General features: G+C 33.1%; 1 protein-coding gene across 1 annotated transcript in view; it reads right to left on the bottom strand.

The window, feature by feature from the left end:
- Positions 1 to 3,370: 3,370 nt before the first annotated feature.
- Positions 3,371 to 24,121, bottom strand: part of LOC122535116 (sodium/hydrogen exchanger 9B2-like) — a 147,927-nt gene continuing 127,176 nt past the window's right edge. Inside the window, exon 5 of the mRNA XM_043666344.1 lies at positions 3,371 to 5,660. Within this exon, the coding sequence (XP_043522279.1) occupies positions 5,133 to 5,660 (528 nt within the window). The 3' untranslated portion in view covers positions 3,371 to 5,132. The remainder of the gene's footprint in view (positions 5,661 to 24,121) is intronic.

The following is a 24,121-nucleotide window of genomic DNA, read 5'->3' as shown; positions in this document are numbered from 1 at the left end:
AAATTAATATCGAAACTGTCGTTGTTAATAAATGTTTCATTACTTTGAAAAAGTATTTAAGCGAATGTTAACTCTTGTTTTTCTATTTAAAACACTGAACAACATTTGGGAGTTATTTGGTACGAGGTATCGATCATTGATGCTGTTTTATTACCTTCGTTCTTTCGCGTGACCAATGACTTCCGTCTCAATTTTCCTGCTCGATTTCCTGCTCGGTTTCTAGGCGAAAAAAGTCGACTGTTCCTTCTAATTTTCCTGTTCCTTTATATCAGTCGCGTTGGTTGCGTTTTCTTTATATTTATTCATACGTGTATTGAACTCACACAGAAACGAAGTGAATAGAAAGATATCCCTCAGCATACGTTTTCACAAATAAAAAAAGGAAAGAATTGAAGAAACGTATTGAATCGCAAAATTAATACGTAGAAAATTTTAAGTAAGAATCTCCGAGACTCCGCCACATTTATTTCTTTCAAATATAGAACATACGTACTATGTTTCTCATAATACAAAGTATATCATCAGAATTGTATGTAATATTCAATTTCAAGTTTTTCCACAGGCAACATATTCATTTGTAATTATTATTTCTCTTACTTCTAACATACAATATATGTGTATCTCATAAAGATATTTCTGACAACACAAAGTATACTAGGAGAAATTGCATATAATATTGAACTTTCAAATTCTTAGGCAATTTTATTCCTAATTATTAGAATGAAAATTATTATATATCATACATTATTATATATGTATAACATATAACACGTATATTATTATATATGTATAATAAATAACACGTATGTTACATATAATATATAACACGTATATTATTATTTATTATATAATATATATTACATATTACTATATACGTATGATATATAACACGTATTATTATATATTATATATTATTATATGCGTATAATATACAATATAATACGTATGGTATTATATATTATATATTATTACATACGTGTAATATACAGTATAACATGTATATTATTATATATTATTATGTATTATTTATTTCTAATTACTACATTCCAAATTATTCGTATTCCACGAACCATCTTCTCAAAGATGAAAAGACGACAAGTGAAAATTCTTTGATCTAGTGCTTGTAATATGTTGCCAGGGTCATCATTCTGAACTTTCCTCCACGTGTGTCACCTAGTTTCCGAGATGTAAAAATATAATTTATATTTTACATAATTTATAATTTATATTATGAATATACAATTTATAATTTATATTATGAAAATATAATTTATAGTTTATATTTATATGATTTGTAAAATGTAATATTCATATTTAGGAAGCAAATTTTTCTGATTTTCAATGACTTTTGGACTTGCAAGGATTTTCTCGAGATTATACAGTTAATTGTTTGGGATTCCAACCTCCCCATCGATTTCAATCACTTTGAAATAATTCTGCTCTGTATTTTATTTTTAATATTTGGGTTTCATTGTAAACAACCATAGACGAGCTATTGATTGATCAGCATTGGTATTAACATTCATTGAACTAAAGTATTCCGTGTTACAAAATAAAACGAAACTAAGCAAACTTTTGAAGATACGCAAAAAGTGTGATAAACTTATTCAGAGTTTAATTTTCAATACGAAGCACAGTTATGTCTTTTTTAGATGAAACTTGACTCAAATCTAACTCAAACTTAAAATCGCAAGCAAGAAATTTCACAAATATACTCACTAAAGCGAGTATAATATTGAAAATGTAGTATTAATAATGTTGAAAATATTTTTAAATACTCATTTTGCAATGATATTAGGAAACGATCAGCTCTTTTTGAAGGGATTCGGATTAGAATTATTTTGAAATAATTCTTTAAAGTACGAAAAATGACTCTTGGTAAATTTTATAAAAAAAAAAAAGATATGTTTGGCGACGTGTTTTGTGTGAAGTCCAAAATTCTCAATAATTAAGAATCTTCTGTTAAAAATCACTGCAATTGGTGGAATTTGTTATTTGAAAAATATAAATTACAATTTTATCTCGATATCTCGAGAAATAAAGTCGAACGCTGACAACGTCCAGAATGACGACCTTGACGACATATTCCTAAAGCAAATAATTATCGATAAAATCCCGAACCGATGGTTATTTAGAAAAAAAGTTGTTATATAAATCCTCTACGTAACTGCACGAAAATATAACGATTGCTTCGATTATTCAATTAATAAAATTGTTTTGACTCTGAATAAAAGAATTTAACTAATTTAATGGTAATTTCTTTTTTTTATCAAATCAAATTGAATTGAAGAAACGAAACGCAAGTGTGAAAGCAAGTTGAAATACGATGAAAGATGATGGTATTAAAAAGAAGGTGCAAAGGAATTACATCTAAGATCATTATCTTTAATATCAACATAATAATAGAGCTTAAAGATTAGAGCGTTCAACAATAAGGCTTCATTCTCGTCATACGCGCGTTCGTGCTCTCCTCTTCAGCAAACTAATTCAGAAGTGCTTTTAAAAGCTGATTAATTAATCGATCGATTCACGCGCAAGTGCAGTTTACATCAAATTCGATCGATCAATCAATTCGCTGGCTCTGCTGCCTTCGCTCTTTCGCTCTCGTATTCAAGGTTAATTATACAAGCAGCTAGTGTGTATAAATGTATCTACAGACTCACGTGCATGTCTCCAACATGTCCGCAACAAGTGCCTTCCTGCTTCTTACGCTTCGTCAGTCATTCAACATTCTTTTTATCACTTTTGCTTATCGCTAAAAAGTTCACCGTTCGTACAATTAACTTTGAGCTTAAACTCGAATGAATATCACCACACTTGGTGCAAAATACGTGATACTTTAATATTCATGGACAATTTTCAATCGACGAACTACACATTTTCAAATTTATTTCTAATGAATATTTGCTCTTTTTTTTTTTTATTAATGATAATTGTACATTTTACGTGGAAATTTCTGTCTATGATGGAGATATACTTTAATTCCGAAAGTCAGGATTTTGATAAAATATAAGTGACTGAAAAAAAAAAAAGCTAAACACTTTTGTGATTTTTCCGCTCGATGAATCTGTAGATAAACTTATTGAGAAATGAACGTCGCAAGAATCTAATAATGTTTGGAATAGTTGCACGTATGTATACCTACTGCAGAAGAATATTCTAAATTATTAGTCTGCGGATTTTTACGCATTTATAGATAATTTAAAGATACAAACAATTGAGAATTAAATTCAGAGACGTGATAGCGTATAGTGGAAACATATAAAATATCGAAAATACATATATTACATTATATAATATAACATGAAAAGATTATATTATATCATAATACAAATATAATAATATTTATAATACAACATAAATATAATAATAATAATGTTTGACAAATGAAACAAACCGCTGTCTACTTTGAAAATTATTCCCCCAGAAACATGATTTCGCCTAAAAATCCGCAGTCTAGTTGTTATTATGCGTAAGAAGGCGAATAGTCCTTTCACAAAACTTTGCAAACGTCGGTCAAACTAGAATCCTCGAGTCTTACGAAACTATTTCTAACGAGCAACAAGACTCCCGAATTGTCCAAGTTTTCACCAACGATCAGCCCTTTCAAATCGCAACGCAGTCTTTGCTCCGTTTCTCTTACGTTTCTTTAGACATATCGATTATGTTACTTAGACTATGCGTACAAAATGTTGGATAGTTGGCTCGCTAAATATCTCTATTATTATTATTATTATCGCTAAAGTAACTTGTCCACGATGTTGGACTCGAGGGACTTTTAACACAGGCAGATCTAAAGTTCGAATTTTGAAAATGGCGCAATGTCCTTCACTTTGGCCAATCTTGTGCACGCGTGTTTTTTTTTTAACAAGATTTCTCATCTTCAGAACGTTGAATTACTGCTAGTTGAGATTTTAGCTCATAGTTCTGAAGACGGATGTTCCATTACGTGTGCTAATAAAGAGAAAAAGAGAGAAAAAAAAAATGGAAAAGTTCAATTTCAGTTTTGAATTCATTGGGTGTTGAATTTAAAAATCCCTCCGTTAGATAATATTATATAATATTATATAGATTAAAGAGGAAATATTTAACATCTACGCTCTTCTCATTATCATATTACCTCAGCATCATTTCTCTTTTGTTTGAATAATAACAAAAGGTATCTCATAAAAGTAACAAAGATACACTGTTTCACAAATTGAAACAATACAAAACGCTTGCCTTATGTCCATTTGTTTAATTTCTAACTCTATTGTCTATGATCATACTATTGTCTATTATAACTTGATTTTCATAATTTTCTAATTTTCTAAATTTTAGTAACAACAAAGGTATCTTGTAACAATAACAATAACATTATTTCAATATCTAGGCAATTGTTTTAATAACAACAAGGGTATACTGTTCGCAAGTCGAAACAATATAAAATATATTTGCCTTTTGTCCACTTTTCAATTTCTAACTCTAATATCATCTAACATTAAAAACTCATTCTCTTTGAACGAAGCAGTTTTTTTATGCGTTATCGAGAAATCAGAATTCTCACAAACGATAGGAACGATCTAAAAAAAAACCAACGAAGATTTTTCATCTCTACAGGTCCGAAGCTTGCCTCGAAATTCCAAAGTAACGAAAGTCTTGGTCCCTCGACCGTAAAATAATCGTCCACGTTTCGAACCGAATTGGAATCTCGAGGAACGAAGCTCGAAGAAATGAAAACGTTTCGTCGATTTGAACAGCCGACGGTGTAGAGTCGGTGTAGACCGAGTAGAATCTATTCAGAAGAGCGCGCACTTTACGAATATATATATCCAGTATCGTATGAACGAAGAAACGTTGGTTCTTGTCGAGCCAATTCGTGTCGTTTCGATCTGCATACAACCACGCACGCACACACCCACACACACACACACAAATACGCCTAGTTAGACATACACATACACGTACACGGTTCGCAGGATCTCGTCAAGGGAAACGAACCTCACCCTCGATCCCCCGGTGTCAGGAACTTAACGGACGCGCAAAGTAACGTTAGGAATAAAATACGAAACGAAAGGAAATGTAAATTCGCGACGTGAGCTGTTAGAAGATTGCCAGCTGTAGGGGGTGGGGGAGAGGGGAGGGTCACGTCCTCAGGGCTTCCTCTCGTTCGCGGTCTCCTCGAGGTCTGGGTCCTCGTTGATGATGGAGATGTCTCGAATCGAGGGTCTGCGTGCCTTCCAGCCCTCGGGTGGCGACGCGGGCGTCGTGGTTTTCGTCAAGAGTTTCGGCCCCGACAGGGTGATGAGGATGGCGCCGGTGGGGGCGGTGAGGAGAATCGACAGGACGCACATCGTCACCACGATCTCCGCGTAGTACACCTGTTCCGGGTCGTTCGGGTTCACCTTGTCGAGGGCAGTGGGCGCGAGGGCGGCCTGCACGGTCGCCTTGGCCATCCAGGACAGAGCGATGAACACCTTCTCCTTCAGATTGAGCTTCGAGCCGATCCCGACCAGCACCGTTACCGCCATGCGAATCAAGATGGCCACCAGCAGGCAGCTCAGCCCCAGGTACACCGTTTTACTCTCGAGCTCGTCGATCTTGATTTGGGCGCCCGTCAAGCCGAACAGGATCGGCTCGAAGATCATCCAGAAGATCTCGAAGGCTGTCGCCACCGGGTTCTGGAAAGAGAAGAGGCCCGATTAGTCGAGAATTTTCAAACAACTCTTGACTCACGTTCAGGGGCGAATTTTTAATTTCAGTTTAACCTCTTGCGCTGGAATGACGTGCCAAGCACGTCGAGAAGTTTCTGCTCCAAAATTGTAATATTTTCTCAGTTTTAACTATATTGAAGTAGAACAAATAATAAATTTACTATTTCTCAATAATTTCTATCCAGTGACATCATACCGACGAGTTCAAAAGGAAAGCGACGAATTATTTTGTACGATTTGGTCACTCGTTATGGTCCGCAATCAGTTGTCAGCGCAAGTGGTTTGGTTAACCTCTTGCGATGGAATGACGTGTCACGCACGTCGAGAAGTTTTTGCTCCAAAATTGTAATATTTTCTCAGTTTTAAGTATATTTAATTATAACTCAAGCAGAACAAATAATAAATTACTTTTCAACAATTTCTATCCAGTGATATCATACCGACGAGTTCAAAAGGAAAGCGACGAATTATTTTGTACGATTTGGTCACTCGTTATGGTCCGCAATCAGTTGTCAGCGCAAGTGGTTTGGTTAACCTCTTGCGATGGAATGACGTGTCACGCACGTCGAGAAATTTTTGCTCCAAAATTGTAATATTTTCTCAGTTTTAAGTGTACACATTTAAGTGTGACTGCCGCGTGTAACACCTTTCACGATTTTTCAAGTACTTGCGATAATCTGACAAAAAAATGTTTCACACAAAACTTGATCAGTTTTCTATTGGCTATACAGTGTAACAAAAAAGTTTAAAAAAAAAATTTTTTTTTTTTTTTCAATAATTGTCAAGGTCACCTTCGTTTTCTTAAATGGCACATTATATTTCTGTCTTGGTAGTATTGTAGCTCGTATCTAGACGAATTCAACGACCTAGTTATATAACATAACCTTCAGATGATCTTGAAGGCAAAGGAATGAAAATTTCAACAAAAAATGACAATCAGCATGAATGGGTGACAATAACTTGTGTTCATTATTAAGACTCGAAATTACATTCAATTCAGGAACCTTGAGTAAATATTTATACTGTTCCAATAGAAAATATAGAACATTTAAAGCAGCGAAGAAGTTTGCTACGACAGTATCGTAAGAGCAACCAATACAAACTTACTACGTGGAGCGGAATTGTGCTTACAATAAAATGGATTTCAATTCGAACATTTGTTGTGAATTTTTCACGAAATCGTTTCCCTTCAGTTAGTCAAGGTTCATAAATTGAATGTAATTTCGAGTCTTAATAATAAACACAAGTTATTGTCATCCATTTATGCTGATTGCCATTTTTTGTTGAAATTTTCATCTCTTTGCCTTCAAGATCATTCAAAGATCATGGTATATTAGGTTGAATTCGTCTAGATACGAGCCATAATACCATGTCAAAAATATAAAGTACCATCTAAAAGAAACGAAGATGACCTTGACAATTATCGAAAAAAAATTGTTTGAAATTTTTTTATTGCACTGTATAGTCAAACTGATCAACTTTTGTTGAAAACATTTCTTTGTCAGATTATCTACTTGAAAAATCGTGAAAAGTGTTACGTGGAACACCCTGTATTTAAGTAAAACAAAATATCATTTCTGCATGGAAATACTTAAAAAGGGAGACGAAGCAAAAAATGATGGAGCTAGTCAAAAAGGTCTGGGAAGGAGAAGGGATGCCGGAATAATTTCACCCATATATAAAAAAGGGGACCGGGAAGCGGTAGAAAACCATAGAGGTGTGACATTGTTCAGTACAGCATGTAAAATATATGCAATGACACTAAATGATAGAATCAAGAAACAGATCGAAACAAAAAAGATACTGCCGGATACCCAAGCAGGTTTCAGAAAGGGAAGGGGAACAATGGATAACATATACATATTACAACACGTGACAGAGAAAGCAATAGAGAAGAAGAATGGAAAGCTATATGCATTTTTCATAGATCTAGGGCGGCCTTCGATAAAATAGTCAGGAAAAGGCAGGTATTAGTAAAGGCTTAGTGAATAGAACAAGAGAAATATACACAGAGACAAGGAATAAAGTTCAAGGTGGGTGAAGAAATGGACAGAAGAAGGAGTGAGACAAGGTTATCCACTCAGCCCCACACTATTTACGATTTTCATAGCGGACATAGAAGAAGAGTTTAAAAAGGGACAAAAAAGGGGGAAGTAGTAGAAAAAGAAAAGTTTTGGACACTCTCATACGCAGACGACACAGTCCTACTGGCAAACGAAGAAAAAGAGCTGAAGGAAATGATGAGAAGGCTGGAGAAATATCTAGACAGGAAAAAGATGATACTAAATGAGAGCAAGTCTAAGATGATAGTGTTTGGGAAAGGAGGGGGAAGGAAAAAGAAAGAGACATGGAATTGGAAAGGTAAGGCAATAGAACAGGTTACAGAATTCACATATCTGGGGTACCGACTTAAGAGTAACGGCAAGTACAATGAACACATAAAATATGTGGCAAAGAAAGCGAATGTGGTAATGAGGCATGCATGGGGAATAGGAGAGAGAATGTTTAGAAACAATTATGGGAAGAGAATGAAGATATTCGACAGTCTAGTTGTGGGAATCCTGGCCTATGGAGCAGAAGTATGGGGATGGATGGAAAAAGCGGAATTAGAGAGAATGCAGAGAAAATATATTAAATGGACGCTTGGTCTGGACATCAGGATACCAAACTATATAATCATGGAGGAAACGAAAAGAGAGAAACTAAAGATTAGTTTGGCAAAAAGGACGGTAGAGTATGAAGGAAGGATAGAAAGAGAAAGAGAGGAATAATCAAAGGATGCATAAAAGAAAGGAAAGCAGGAAAAGGGAACCAAGAAAGAATAAGGGAAAGACAAGATCACCTCAAAACATGTGGTTTTAGCCAGATAGGAGTAGAACAATTGTGAAGAGAAGGGGAATCAGTAGGGAAAATGCTAAGGAAAAGAGAAGCGGAAATACAAAGACAAAGACAGTGGAATAGAATTCAGAAGACGAGATGCAATTGGAAGTATAAGTATCTGGCAACAGGAGAAGGAAAAATGGAGAGCAGAAGGTGATAGCCAGAGCAAGATGCGGTACCCTAATGGAAGTAAATTTTGGGCGAGGATGGGGAGGGAACATTAGAGCATTGGAGAGACTGTAAAGAGATGGAGACACCAAATGCAAGTCTGGAAGAGATACTGAGTGAAGAAGGTGGGAAAGAAGCAGAAAAATGGTTTAGGCAAATAGAAAAGAGAAATAAAGATAAAGAGAGACAAGGAGAAGAGAAAGAAGAAATAAAGCAGGTCTAAAAAGAAGAGAGCAACAGAATAAACATGAAATAAAATGAAAGAATTAGGTTAAGATATTCAAGTAGACTAGCAAAAGAATAGCATAGTTAAGATAAATATAAGTATAGGATAAGGCAAAATAGGATACAAAAATATTATGTAAATATTATAATTATACATGTAAAAGCTAGGATAAATGCAATGCGAAATGTGCAATGTCAATTTCAAGGCCAAAGAGGCCGAAATAAAAATATATACATACATACAAAATATCATTTCTATCCAGTGATATCATACCGATGAGTTTAGAAAGAAAGCAACTACTGTATACAGTTTGGGGTCACTCGTTATGGTCCGCAATCAGTTGCCAGCGCAAGTGGTTAATTTAATTTCATTTTATTTCTGGTAAGCGAAAAAATAACACGTGAAGAAATCAAGTTTATATTTCAGAATCTTTTTATAGTACGTAAATTAACTGTCCACACACTGGCCAAGGGCGTTAATCGCTGTTTCACTAACTTTGTAAACCGATTTATTTTATAAATTCGACAAATTGTTTGTTTAAGGCAAGGCTGGCTTTCCCTCTTCAAAACTAGCGCGAGTCAATGAAAGGCTGACAATTTCCAATTGTTGATCGTTCGAAAACTACTCGCGCGGGATCTGGCGGAGAGCTGCTCAACAGAACAATCTCGATTATTTTGCGGAACGAAGTTCGAAGAGGAAGCTGAAAAAAAAAAAACTCTGTTTCGAGAGATAGTCGACAATTGGCGATTCGCGAGTTCGCGCTGTTCGAGTTTTCGTTGTTCGATCGAGTGATGCTCTAGCAGTGTTTGTTCGCAAGGAAATACGGTGCATGAACAGCTCGCCAGGGACTAATCCTCTTACGCGATACTATTGCTACGTAACGGTGACACGGTCTAAGCGTTCGTCGATCGTGAAAAATGGAGAGAAACAAAAGTTTGCGTCTATAGAATTTTGTTCAGCTCTCCGACTCTTGTCCGATCTTTTTCCAATGGCCACTCCCAATTTGCCATACAATCTCGTGTGATTCGAAAATTATACTTTCTGTTAAATTGCGTAACATGTTCGTTCAATGACGAAATAATTTTGAAAGTCTCGTCTTTACGATTTTCGTTTCAGAGTTAAGAATATCGACAATTTTTCATCGAGTGTGCAAATACTTTTGTCCATAATATTCCGCACGTCATTTTCTAACTAAAAAAAAAAAAAAAAAATACAAATATAACATTTGATCGTAAATTGGATAAAAACTTTCAACGGTCTGTTTCTCCGGAGACTCGAGTGAAATACTTTTTTGACTTTTATACTTTAGTCCAGTGGTAGCCCGACCAACGCGTTAATTAACACGGTGTATCGGGATCAAATTCTTCGTCACGTCTTATAAATCACCGGCGGGGATCTGATGAAATTTTCACGACGAAAGGAAAGGACGAGTATATATCTCTGGGAAAGCTGATCCCTTTGATAATTAAAGTCTCGCGTTACAGGCATTCTCCTCGAGATGTTCTTGGCTAAAGTAGGCTTCGAATCTGTCATGAATCACAGCTTCCTGCCGCGTCGTCGCGATATAATTAGCTCGCTCAGGATGGCGCCTTTATTCTTCCGTCCTCTGTCATGATAGATCGTCAACGTCATTAATATTACGCTTCTTAATAACCTCGACTCGACGACCTCACTCTTTCTCGTTGTAAATCAACATCCATTAATACCGCAATCAACGCGCTATTCGTTTCATTCGTTCCGTTTCGAGTCGCTGGAACGCTCGTGTTTACCAGAAATACTTGAAATTGTCAGGATTCCCCTGAAAATCAAGAAAATGGGGGCTGCTGTGAATTTCAAAGAGCCGACTGACGTTTCTTTCAGAAGTACTAAACTTTAATATAATAAATAATATAATTTAAGTGATCAGGACAGTTTGAAATTTTGAAAAAATCGACTTTTCTTTTGTTTTGTTTCAAATAGTAGTTTAAAGTCTTAGAAATAAGATACAAAACGACTTATTTTGGTATAATAATAAATCCGCGGATACAGAGTAATTGAATTTGTATCACTGTTTACAACTTCAAGCAGTATTACACAAAGTGTAAATCGTGTGATTCAAATACTGCTTTTGGTGAATCGAATATTAAGGGACTTGGATTCAATTTAGTTGTGAATTTGTAAAAAGTGTGAGCCGCGATATATAAGTAAAAAAAAGTAACTAAAGGATATGTATGAAAAATGACGTTGTGAAACTTTAAATGCGTTTTCCTCGAAATTAGAGTTTTAGAAACGGTGTGCAAGATATTAGGAATCTAACCAACCGATCACTGTGAAACTTGGTACGTAACTTTAGTGTAACATTTACTAAGGATCGACGATCGAACATTTTTTAATTTTCTACAATTTCGAAAAATGTAAACAAAAAACTAGAAATTTTTGGCACAAATTCGATACATCAAAAACAAATAGCTGTTATTTTCATAATTTTCACAGGAATGAAAATGTTGGATCGTCAATCCCTAGAGAATATTGTTTACTTTCAAACTTTCTTCATCTTTCTGTTGCAACTAATCCTGTTTGGCTGGAATTATGCACATTGATAGGCAATGTAAAAAAAAGTTAAATAAGTCCTCTTTTTTTCTTTTTTAATGTTGCTTTTTATAGTTCATAATGTGTTAAAATAAACCACAGAAGCTCATGTCAAACAAATATGTACTTTTGTTTTACTAGCCCTCCAAAGTATTCGTAAATTTTAGGCCCGTCAAACTGTTCTGTCCCCTTAATACAAAAAAATAAATATAATAATAAAAAAAAATTGTCAATGTTGTTACATTTTTCTTAAATAAAAAGAAATTTGTGAATGAATATATAACACTTTCAATTTTTTTTGTATCAACTTGTCTATTGCAAATAATTTGAAAATTTTCTTAGTATTAACTTTTCTTTTGTTCAACATTAAAATTACGTGTAATTTAATACACAGGTGTTTATAGTAAGTTTCAGGTAAGCATAATAATAATTATAATTTACTCCGTTTTTAACTACAATTTCTCCATTTTTTACTGGATAATTTATTATTATTAATAATTTATTATAATTATTTAAAAAATGAAGAAATAATATAAGCAACCGTTTTTAAATAAATTATTTATGTTTTTTGAAAGGCTGTTACGTCCACGAATGTTGCAGACGCTAATGCTGCGACCAAGATCGACATTTTCTCCCAAGGAAAGGAAAACAAAATGGAGGATCTCGTTAACGCGCGTCTTTTGTTATCGTTCAGCATAATTTCGAAGAGTAAGCATCGTTGTACGCAATGTAGTTGATTATTCTTTACTCACTGTATTAAATATAAACTCATTTAAATCATCCATACATTTTCGATGTTTGGAATGTGATTCATTGTTGGAAACTTTAATATTTAGTGTTATTGTATAACATTAACGTTATTATACGACATTTTTTTCTGGTTTTAGCAAGTGCAGTTCATTCCAATTCGAGAATGTTCCATCTAGAGGTTTATTAATTTCCACGAAGAAAAGTTTTATTTTAACAGAAATTAATTCCTCCTCTTCTCCTTACATTGTGAGCGCGATAATCTAGCATAACATTGAGAAAAATCAGGCATTGATTTGAGTGTTACGTTCATATTTTTTCACATTAGATGTGTAACAATTTTTTTCATAAAGTACAAAGAAAAAAAAATGCATCGATAGAAATTTTTCTGAATAAAATAAGAGTCTAGGGTTAAAACTTTTAACTTGTTGATACGAGTTTACGTTAAATTTTGCAAATTATACCAATGCTCACTCCTAAATAGACATGTGTAGAAACAATAAATAAATATAAAATGTTTGAAAATATAAATAAAATAAATAATTTATTTAAAATAAATGTTAAAAAATTAAATAAATATATATAAAAAAACAATAAATAAATATAAAATGTTTCAAAATGTAAATAAAATATATAATTTATTTTAAAATAAATGTTAAAAAATTAAATAAATATATAATGTTAAAATTTAATTATCAAATGAAATTATAACAATAAGTTACTGCTATAGATTATAGTAGACAAACTAAATATTTGGCACGAACTTTTTGTTTGAGAATTCATGAAAATGAGAGAACGTATTTAACGCAATATTGCATGTTTTTCCTAAATATACGATTATTGTATCTGTGTTACGCAGTTCCATGTGACTCAATTTTTAAAAATTTAAAATCGTTCATTTAAAAGAAAGAAATAATGTTTCGTTTCATTTTTGGCTTCAAGGACCTTAAAAAATCAACAGAGTCGATATTTTACAGCTATATTTTACTTGATCTCGATCTCGAATTGTGCTTTTCTGTTGTTAACAATTTTTCCAATTACTCAACCGCTTGATTTTTTTCGTGCTAATATGCTAAAATACACTGACTCGCGCTAGAAAAGAAATCGTAAATAATAAATGTAAAAATATGTTTTTAAACTGCATAGCAGATGACAAAATGAAGATGTTTTTCTTCTCGACAATACTATATAAATTGTCGCGATACGTAGAAACATTGAAAAATTGTTTGTCTACAATGAATTTGAAGACTAAAGCCTCTCCTTTCTAACGAAGCCACAAAATTTGCTGTATGATTTTTTTTCCATCAATTTATTAAATTTTTTCACCAAAATTTATTAAATTCTGAATAAATTGGGCGGAAACGAATGCAACGATTTCTTGAATCTTTGGCACCGATGTAATATTCAAAGATCAATAAAATAGCGAAAAACGCTCAATTTTCAAGTTCATCGTAGATTCAGTCGTGAAAAAAATTTTTGCATGTGCTATGGTAGAACTATAAATATAATATTCACTCATCCACCCTCTACGTAATGTAAAAATATTTTAGAACAAAATGAACAATATATTTCGAAAGTAGAGACTTGAAGCTTTAAAACGAACTCCGATTTTAGAAAATTATAACAGTTTAAATATTTAGTATCTGAATATAAGTGAGTGTCGCTAAAGACGGGACGATATTTTTACTAATTTTAAAACTACTTTTTTCTATTTATTTCAACGTTTCACTTAACATTATACGTAATATCTTTTTCTTCAGATACAAGACCAACAAACTTAAAATTACAGAGCAATTTATAAACCTAAATCTAATCTAAACCTTCTTAGCATTTTCTCCTATATCAATCAGATGAGAGTTGGGCAAAATGTATAATAATAATCTGATTAATGATTAACGATTAACGATTGCGATTAACGTGGAAATCAGAATATCAATCGTGATTGCTGATCATCAAATAATCAGTAATCACTAATTAATGTATAATGGGAGTAATCAAAATCATTGTGATCAAAGGTTATGATTAATTCAATAATCATTAATCATTAGACGATTATACTTTTGATTATACGATTGTACAGTAGTTCTGATAGATATTTCTATCAATAAAATTTTGTAAAAGCTTTTATATGTTTGCTGTTTGCATAGTTTTGAAATGTGCACAATCTTACAATTTTATCAGCAAATATTATATTAATATTCAAAAAATTTTCCATTAACTGTAATTCTTGAATCGTTTCTGACACAATCTTTCGACTCGATGACTCGATGATAATTAACTTTAACGATAAACTTGATCAAAATTTTGAGATTCTTCGTTTCGATAGCATTTATTCTTACACCAAAGATACAAGTTGGCCACTGAAAAACTGAAGGATTTGAAAAAAAGTCATAAATTGTTCATTTTCAATATTTTTTATTTACTTTCTTTTTGTAGTTTTTACACATAATTTTGAAAAACTTATTATTGAAAAAATCCATTAATTATATTTTCAAATAAAATAAAAAATATTAAAAACATGTGTTTGTAAAAATTATTTTTGTTTTATATCAGTCTTTCAGTGACCACCCTGTATATCAGACAATAATAGACTTTAGCAAATTATTATAAATTCAACGATACAGATACTGTTAAATATATTCTTTCTAGTTTGGATCTATTCAAAATGCAATTCCAACAACATTTAATTGCATGCATCGAGTGCATTTAATAGCATAACTTTGAGTGAGTAACATATTTTTGAACGTGTTATGGCAATGTGAGGGAATGACATATTAATAAGATCGTAATAAAACGCAAAATTGATCACTCAGTCATATAAAAATTACTGACTATCGATTACAAACTAATCGCCCAACTCTGATTTTGTAAAACAAAATCGTGCAACAATCCTGGGTTCGTTTTGAAGCATGAAGTTCCTATTTTCAAAATGCACCGTTCATTTTACTCTAATAATAAGATATTTTTACATCACTTGGCAAGTTCTCTTCTTGAAAATACTATTACAAATTCTTACAGTAAGCAAAAACACTGAACAATTCTTTTCACGGCTAAATCTGCAATGGACTTGAAGATTATAGCCACAACTTTACAATTATCCTCTGAAACTTGATGTACGATTTGTTTTCGTCGTTTTAATGAACTTTGAACATCAGGTGAAACGATTTCTTTCGATTGAACTTTCCTCGTCAAACATTGGGGTTAAAATGTACAAATAGAAAATATGTAAATGCATTTGGAATGGAAAAACAAAATATGTGTAATATGACACTATAAAAATATTCAATAAGGTTTATTAATAAATTTTTAATAAAAATGTAATAAATTTCCAGCACTAATCTCCAGTCTGCCTACTTTTATTCAGAATATTCCACTTGAATGGATCCATTCGAATTATCTGTCAAACTATTGATATTGCAGAAAAATGTTTCAAGTGGCACAGGAATTATTTAATTAGATTTTCTGATTATTTTTTAGGAATTATTTGATTATTATTTAAGAACTAATTTTTAATTATATTTTATTTTATTGAAATATAATTAAATATAATACACACTATACAAAATTAAATACAAAAACTTTGTTAATATTATTTATTATTCTTATTATTATTATATTATATATATATTATATATTATATGTACATACATTATTACACACATATACATATATATTATTATACATATATACGTATAATGTATAATTGTATTGTATACATAAAATATAAACATATCGTATACAAAATACACACTATACAAAATTAAATACAAAAACTTTGTTAATATATTTATTATTATTATTATTATTATTATATATATATATATATTATATGTACATACATTATACGTATATATATATATATATGTACATACGTAAAATGTATAATTACATTGTATACATATAATATAAACATATCGTCGACAATCCATGAAATATTAAAAGTAAAATTGCTCCGAGTATTTGAAAGTAAAATCGTTTCAAAGCTTCTGAGCAGTAGTGAAAGTCTCCGTGACGAAAGTTGATTTCTCGTAATTGAATCGCAGCGCTTGTACGCCCGATACGTATTAATTAAGACGGTTCGATCGAATAAGTTAATTAGGGGATGTGTTTTCATTTCGTTCGTTTCAATCGACCGGAGTTGCCTCTCCAACCCCTTCTTTTTTCTCCTCTGTCCCCTTCTCACTTTCACAGCACTCGCGCCACCTTTATTTTTCCCCCCTCCCTTACTTTTTCCCTGTTCTCCCCTCTCTAAGCGTAACGCCAACCACCCCCCACTGCTTTCTTTCTTTCTCTCCATCGCCTTACAATTAGTAGCAGCACTTTCGCGAGAGGCTTTCACCGCGACCCTGTAACCGGAGCACAGCCGACGGTATTTCGCATAATTAATGAAATCGATCGTCGTTCGTTGAAGGCGCACTTCATTATGTAACCTCCAGTACTTAATTACCAGCCCCCTCCCATTCTACGCTAACGCATCGTCGCCGTTTCGCCATTTCGTTTCACGTTTGTCCGAGACCGGAATTCCTGCGAACTTGCGCGACAAATGCATTATCATTTATTTATATGTTAAACTAATTTCCGCGTTTCGTTGCGACAACTATGCACGGAGAACGTTTGTTTTTAAAATTTACAATTTGAACGTGTGAAGATGCTGTGAAAAAATATCAAGTATCCAAACACCTAATTAATTCACGCATTAATTATAGTGATGGATGTAATATAATAAACGATAGACGTTACAATAATAAAAAGAGCAATTTTCTATTCATATTCTGTAAAATAATATTATAGTATAATAGTAGAGTATATAATATTATAATATAATATAGTAGAATTTCCGCGTTTTGCGACTCATAGGATGCACGGAGAATGTTGGTTTTTAAAATTTACAATTTGAAGATGTGAAGATGCTGAGAAAAAATATCAAGTATCCAGACATCTGCATTAATAATAGTGATGGATGTAATATAATAGACAGTAGACATTAAAATAATAAAACGAGCAATTTTCTATTTATATTCTATAATATTCTATAATATAATATTAATAAAATGCACAGATCTGCAATAACAAGGGCTTCATTTGCCTTTTTTTAAAAGTAATTTGAATAAATTTAAAGTCGTAAATTTAATTAGCATAATTTTTTAATTTTGAATTAAAATAAATTTTAAGTCATAATTTAAATAAATTTTAAATTATTGGCAGAAATATTAATTATAAATGTTAAAATATTAGAACTGTTGTGAACAGGCCCAATATTATGTGTTGTAAAATCAATGAACATGTTCTATTTCTCTTTTAAATACTTGTTGCAGTTTGTCATTTAGAATTAGTTTTGGAAAATGGTCAATTATTTAACACGTGAATTAATTTGCAACGTGCGCCCAAATTTTTATTTCATTATTATAATCTAAAATGATTTAGATGTTCGAGTATTTCTAAAATAAAATAAAATAAAACTAAAATATTATTGAAAATATCGATTTGAAACTTTTTGAACATGTCTTAACGATGCGGTGTAAATAATTGCGGCTGTCCTTATTCAAACGTATCTAAATATAAAATAATAAATTCCTTTGCGTGGACAAGAAGCGTAACGTCTTTCGTACAAAATAATTCTGACAATTAGAATTATAGAAAATGGCCCGAACATTTGTATAATAGTTAATTATTAACAATTAACCCTTGATCACAAATTTAATTATACGAATGAATTAATAACTGGCGCAACATATAATAATTAACATTTAAATCGCGTTTGACATTTCAGTAATCTTTATAATAATCAACGCGTATTCTGCTATAATCGATATATGAATATCTGCAAATGAAATATATGAAAATGTCAAAAGTGTGAAAAATAACGGAGTATTAAAAAATATTGTAATACTCATAGCTCAAATTTTATTATACATAAAATATTATAATATTATAAAATATATTATAAAATATTATAAAATATATTATAAAATATATTAGACTTAAAATTCGAAGGAAGAGAAATTACAAAATGAAAGAAAAAATTTAGGCACTTTTCATACTGTTGGCTGATAATCTGTCCTCTGTGAGTGGAATTTCTTTCGATAGTGCCAAAATGTGATATTTCTCTTTCTCAATTTTCCGTACGTGCAAAATTATCGAATCTACGATGTTTCATTCGTGGATTCGACGAAAAAAATGTTAAAAGGGAAAGACACGAAAGTGTCGCGAGGGATGTGTCTGCGAACACATTTACTCGCTGCAGTTTACCTAATTAATAGGTAAATAGTTTTACGACAGCTGAATAGTTTATAGCGCATAATTATGCTGCAGACTTTACCAGCTTGCGTACAACCTTGACATACTTGAAATACCCGATTCCACCGAATCCAAAGGCATCGTCAGACTCCAAAGGGGAACCTTCCTCCTGTGAGCTATAGTCACCGAAATAATGTTAGATTCACTGTTAGCTCCAAACTGTTTGTTGCTTTTTCTGTTTTTGATAAAAAAATTAATCGATATTCGTTATTCGTTTGTTTGTGTGCGTGATGAAACAACGTTGCGTCAGTTGTTTGCTTTTGAATCATGTGAGCGAGCAATCGTTGTTTGCTGAGAAATTTTCAATAAAAAAGAAAAATCTTGGGCTCGTAGTGATGCATTAAACAATTCTGAAGCATTAAACAATTCTTTCGACATACTTTGGAAGGTAAATACAAGACTTTATGATAATTTGAACATTTTGAAACATATTTCATGTTTAGTACGGAAGAAAAGCAATATTGTAACAGTGAACTTAAAAATGGAATAACAGAGGCGTAATCTGAAACTGAATTAGAACTTTATACAAATTAATAGATTCTATGCCACCTGAAGTGATCCACAAAGAAGGACAAAAACTAAATATCGATGTTTTTGATTTTCTTTTCATTAATAGTATTGTGATAAGCTTTTTATCATTTTTCTCAAGCTTTGATTGAATTTTAATAAAAAAACATATTTATTTCGCAGTTACATCATCAATTACGATAAAAATTATATTACCCAATTAAAATATGTGCATTAAATATTAATTCCATCGAAACGAATCAATCGTTTATAAAAAATAAAAATATAAAAACTATTGTGTCAAACACACTTTTACATTATAAAAATATGGCGAACCTAACATTATTTCGATGACTGTACTTTCTCGACGACGGATATCCCGCAAATCTGCGCGTCTCTCTCGTTTTCATAAACGGAAGCAAATCCTGTTGCTGTCAGCTGCCGCCGAGTTTGACTTAATTCGGCGAGCACTTGCGCTGGCAACTGGTTCGCGGACCATAACGAGTGACCAAATCGTATATACAATAATTCGTCGCTTTCTTTTTCTTTTGAGCTCGTCGGTATGATATCACTGGACAGAAATTATTCAAAAGTAACAAATTTATTATTTGTTTTGCCTGGGTTATACTTAAATATACTTAAAACTGAGAGACTATTGCAATTTTGGGACAAAAAGTTCTCGACGTGCGTGGCACGACATTTCAGTGTAGGAGGTTAAGGGATGGAAAGGATTAGAGGTCCGAACGCACAGGTAACTGTGACGTTCTTCCTCTCCAGCGTTTCCACTTAGCTCAAACTGATAAACTTACTCGCGATATTTTTTCTCATGATCTCTATGAGAGTTGTTTGCAAAGAATTAGCTCGTTTGGCGAAAAGACGCGAAAAATTACCAAGGGAAAAAGTACAACAAACTCTCGTTAATATGAAAATTTTATAAAAAGGGGGAAAAAAAAGAGAGATCATGCAGTGACAAACTTAGGCTCGCTTTAAGAAGCTTGAAGCCTCTACTTTCAAAACGCATCGTTTATTTTATTACATCACGCAGCGAGTAAGTGAAGACACTCTCTCGACTGCATGCTAAATTATCATTTTGAAAAATTTTCTTCTTGATTGAATCTAGAGTGGAATTGAAGATTGAAGCCTCAACTTACGATGTACGCTCTTTTCTAGTAGATGTTGAATATTAGATTCGGAAGATGCGAGAAATTTTGAAATTTTTCTCTGATATTGTTCAAATTATTTTAATAGACGTACAGGTTTTGGGAGATTGTTGCAAGGAGGAGGCTTCAATTTACAAATACTCAGTCATGAAAAAGAATCTTCTGTAAAAACATTTTAGACTAAAGTGAAGAATGCAGTTTGAAAACGAGCCCGAGGTTATCATTGCGACAAAATTGTAAAAGTTTCAATATATTTGGTATCTGAATATTTAAATGTCTGAATATTAAAAACATTAAGATAAGACTTTCGCTCTTCTTCTTTTGGATAATAAATCGATTTTAAAACACAAATGAGCAGCTGAGAAACTGCTATTTACAAACACACGTTTTAAATAATTTTTCGTGCATAATTGATATAAATGAAATTAAATATATCCATTGAAGCACTTGAATCTTTGCAAATCTTCATAGCGTAAGAGCTCATTTTGTTTCAACAACCTAAAAAGAATCAGGAATGATAAAAACTATAAATATAATAATCTTTTTGTGAAAAGAAGCAGTCTGTACGTACACTTATATTCTTTGTTCCGTTGCACGCGAATTAAATTTCCCCTTCAACCGAAAGCTTCTTACTTTCCGAAAAGCTCGCAACGTCGTTTTCTCTTGCATCTTTAACATAAATACCACGGACAATGGACGATGCTTCGGCAAAATTCTCCTTCGAGGCGAAATACGATCATCTTTCATACCTGAACGTCGCGCAGCAGGTATTCGACCAATCTTCTGATTAGGTGTACCAGTAAGTTTCAAAGCGTCTTCTCGGAAATTCGAGTTTTACTCGCCAACGAGCAAAACTACATTTGATCATTAAAGTATTCTCCTTTACTATCTATCGTCTTTTGCCATCAGTTGTTAGTTGACGAGTTCCAACAGTGAAGAAAGAGTCACCTTTAGACGCGATGAAATCACGAATCCGCTTCTCTGCTTCTTCCGAATGTTTCAGAGTGTGTGTCGGACGAAGCGTTTTGCACTGATCGGAACGATGGACAGTCAGAAGGAGCCGTGTCTGGACTGCACGTCGTGTGTTCCCGAAACTTTCCAATCAAGCGTACGTAACGCATCTTCGATCGACGCAGCAACGCGAGACCTAGCGTTGTCACGAAGCAATTTCTCAGGACGTGATCCTTTGCCAGCGAATGGACCTTTTCGATCGATCTCTTGGTCCGATCGCAGCAATTGTTGTTTGCAGCGATCGGCATCGAGCGGAGCTTGCGACTCGTCAGTTTATATTATCTTCACAGGGGCACCGCTACGTTTACGATCGCCAGCATCGAGATCACCCTCTTTAAACCGTCCGAACCAAAACTCACACGTGCTTTCAGACACGATATTATCTCCAAGAATAAAACGAATCGATGCTTTCGTAGCACTTTTTCCGCTGTGAAACTCACACCGAGTGCAGCGACGAATAAATTCCCTCTTGTTTGTCATTTTCAAGCTGCTTTTACAATTAAGGCAAATTAATACTATCCAACAATTACGCTTTGAAACTTATTTGTACGTCTAGTACAATGTAGCTAGTCAAAAGTGACGCGATTCGAACGATCTTTCTATACTTTCCGACGATTCCCAATTAAAACTCTGTAACCATACAGAGGAAGATATTTGCGGAGCAACGAAATATTGATGCGCGATTGGAAACTTGTTTCGAACGGCTTAAAAATGTTTTAAATAAACAAGCAATAATAAACAACATTATTTCGCTGCGTCAGGCATTAATACAGATTGAAAGACTAAATGATATAAAATAAAAGTAACTTTTACGAATACATGTTTTTAAAATTTTTTATTATTTTATTTGGAAATAAATAATATTTATTTATTTATTTTAATCTCCAAAGGATGGCCTATAACCTGTTATAGAACAAGTTATGACTTTTTCAAACCCTTCAGTAGCCACTCTGTGTTGCTTCACTATTCATTGATACTTCCCAACTGCGAATAAGAAAACACACACGAGTCTGAGCTCACTGCAAAAAGAATTTCAACAGTCAATCGTTAAGGAAAATATCACCCAATTGACGGTGAATGTTGACAACCTATTAAAATAAGAATACCTATGATCCTTGATCGTGATTAACAATTAAAAGCTGGAGGGAATTTAATCGTTCGTCGCAGCGAATGTTCAAAGTAGCAATTTGTGATTAACAATCAGAGGTGAAGTGTACAGTGTGTTTAATAAGAACGAGGATGCGTTTCTCTGAAAAGAAATATTCTTTTTTTATAAAAAAATTTTCACGAAACATCTAAAACACTATCCACCGACGAAACATGCTTTTCACCAACTTTTCAGCATACGAGACAGATAAAGACACAGGTTAGAACATGTGTCCCTCGCAGTCTGTGATTCATGATTGACCAAACATTTTCAAATCTTGTCAAACGAGCCCGATCTGTCCACGAAAACGCAATTGTCCAAAGAAGTGTCAAACATCCAATGAAAATTTGTGCTTGGGGCTGTAATTGTTCACGGATTTGGGATTTTACGCGTCTTAACAAACAATTTAGTCGCTCAGATGATAATCAAATTGTACGGAAGAGGAATTTTAAAGGGAAACGTTGGTTTAATGAAGAAAACAACAGTCTTCCAAGCGTCGAAGCCGCGTTTGCACGCAATAAAAAAGGAAAAATGATATTAGCATGTTGGATTGGCCATCTCAGTTCCCCGATGCCAATCCAATTGGAAATGTTAGATCAATCACGAAACACAGACTGCGAGGGACACGTGCCTTAACAACGGACACGCACAAGTTGTCGAATTCGAGAAATATAGATATCTTTACATGTCTCGTATGTTGAAAAGTTGGTGAAAAGCACGTCTCGTCGCGTCCGAGCAACAATCGCCAGCGGTGGAGATTGGACAGAACATAATCGAGTGCGTAATAATATTTTAGGGGTGTACTTTCAATTTGTGCAAAATTTTTTACAAAAAGAATATTTTTTTCACAGAAATGGCGTCCACGTTTTTTATTAAACACACTGTATTTCATAGTCGTGATCATTGTAGCGAATTGGATTTTCAAGAGCGTGTGACGTAAATCTCAGAAATCTATTCTTTCGAATTCCTTCTGGACGTTGTATATACTTAGCTTGGTTATAATTCAATTTAATTTAATTTATTCAGATGAATTGGAAGGTTCCTTTCAAGCAAGAAGAAAGAAGAAAGAAAGAGTAGAAGAACGATACGCGTTGAGATCAAGGAACAATGTTAAAGTACAGAAAGATGTACAAGTGGATCTCAAGATTGGTGTATTTCAGATGAAGACAAGTATAGAAAGTGAGATGAAATGATACAGCAGCTAACCAAGGAATAAATGAGAAAGAAACGAAGAAAGGAATTCATGGCAAAACAAGAGATTGATTAAAAGAACAGATTGGACACGTTTAATTAATTGACTGTGTAATAGTATTCCACCGCAAGAGTTTAATCAAGCCACTAGCACTGACAACTGATTGCGGACCATAACGAGTGAACAAATCGTACAAAATAATTCGTCGGTATGATGTCACTGAATAGAAATTATTGAAAAGTAATAAATTTATTATTTGTTCTGCTTGGGTTATAATTAAATATGCTTAAAACTGAGAAAATATTGCAACTTTGGGACAAAAAATTCTCGACGTGCGTGACACATCATTCCATCGCAAGAGGTTAACCAACCAACTAGCGCTGACAACTGATTGCGGACCATAACGAGTGACCAAATAGTACAAAATAATTCGTCGCTATCCTATTGAACTCGTCGGTATGATATCACTGGATAGAAATTGTTGAAAAGTAATTTATTATTTGTTCTGCTTGGGTTATAATTGAA

Source organism: Frieseomelitta varia, unplaced genomic scaffold (assembly GCF_011392965.1).
Source record: "Frieseomelitta varia isolate USP_RPSP 00005682 unplaced genomic scaffold, Fvar_1.2 scaffold_150, whole genome shotgun sequence".
Classification (NCBI taxonomy): domain Eukaryota; kingdom Metazoa; phylum Arthropoda; class Insecta; order Hymenoptera; family Apidae; genus Frieseomelitta; species Frieseomelitta varia.
This window is presented reverse-complemented; position numbering and strand designations above follow the sequence as displayed.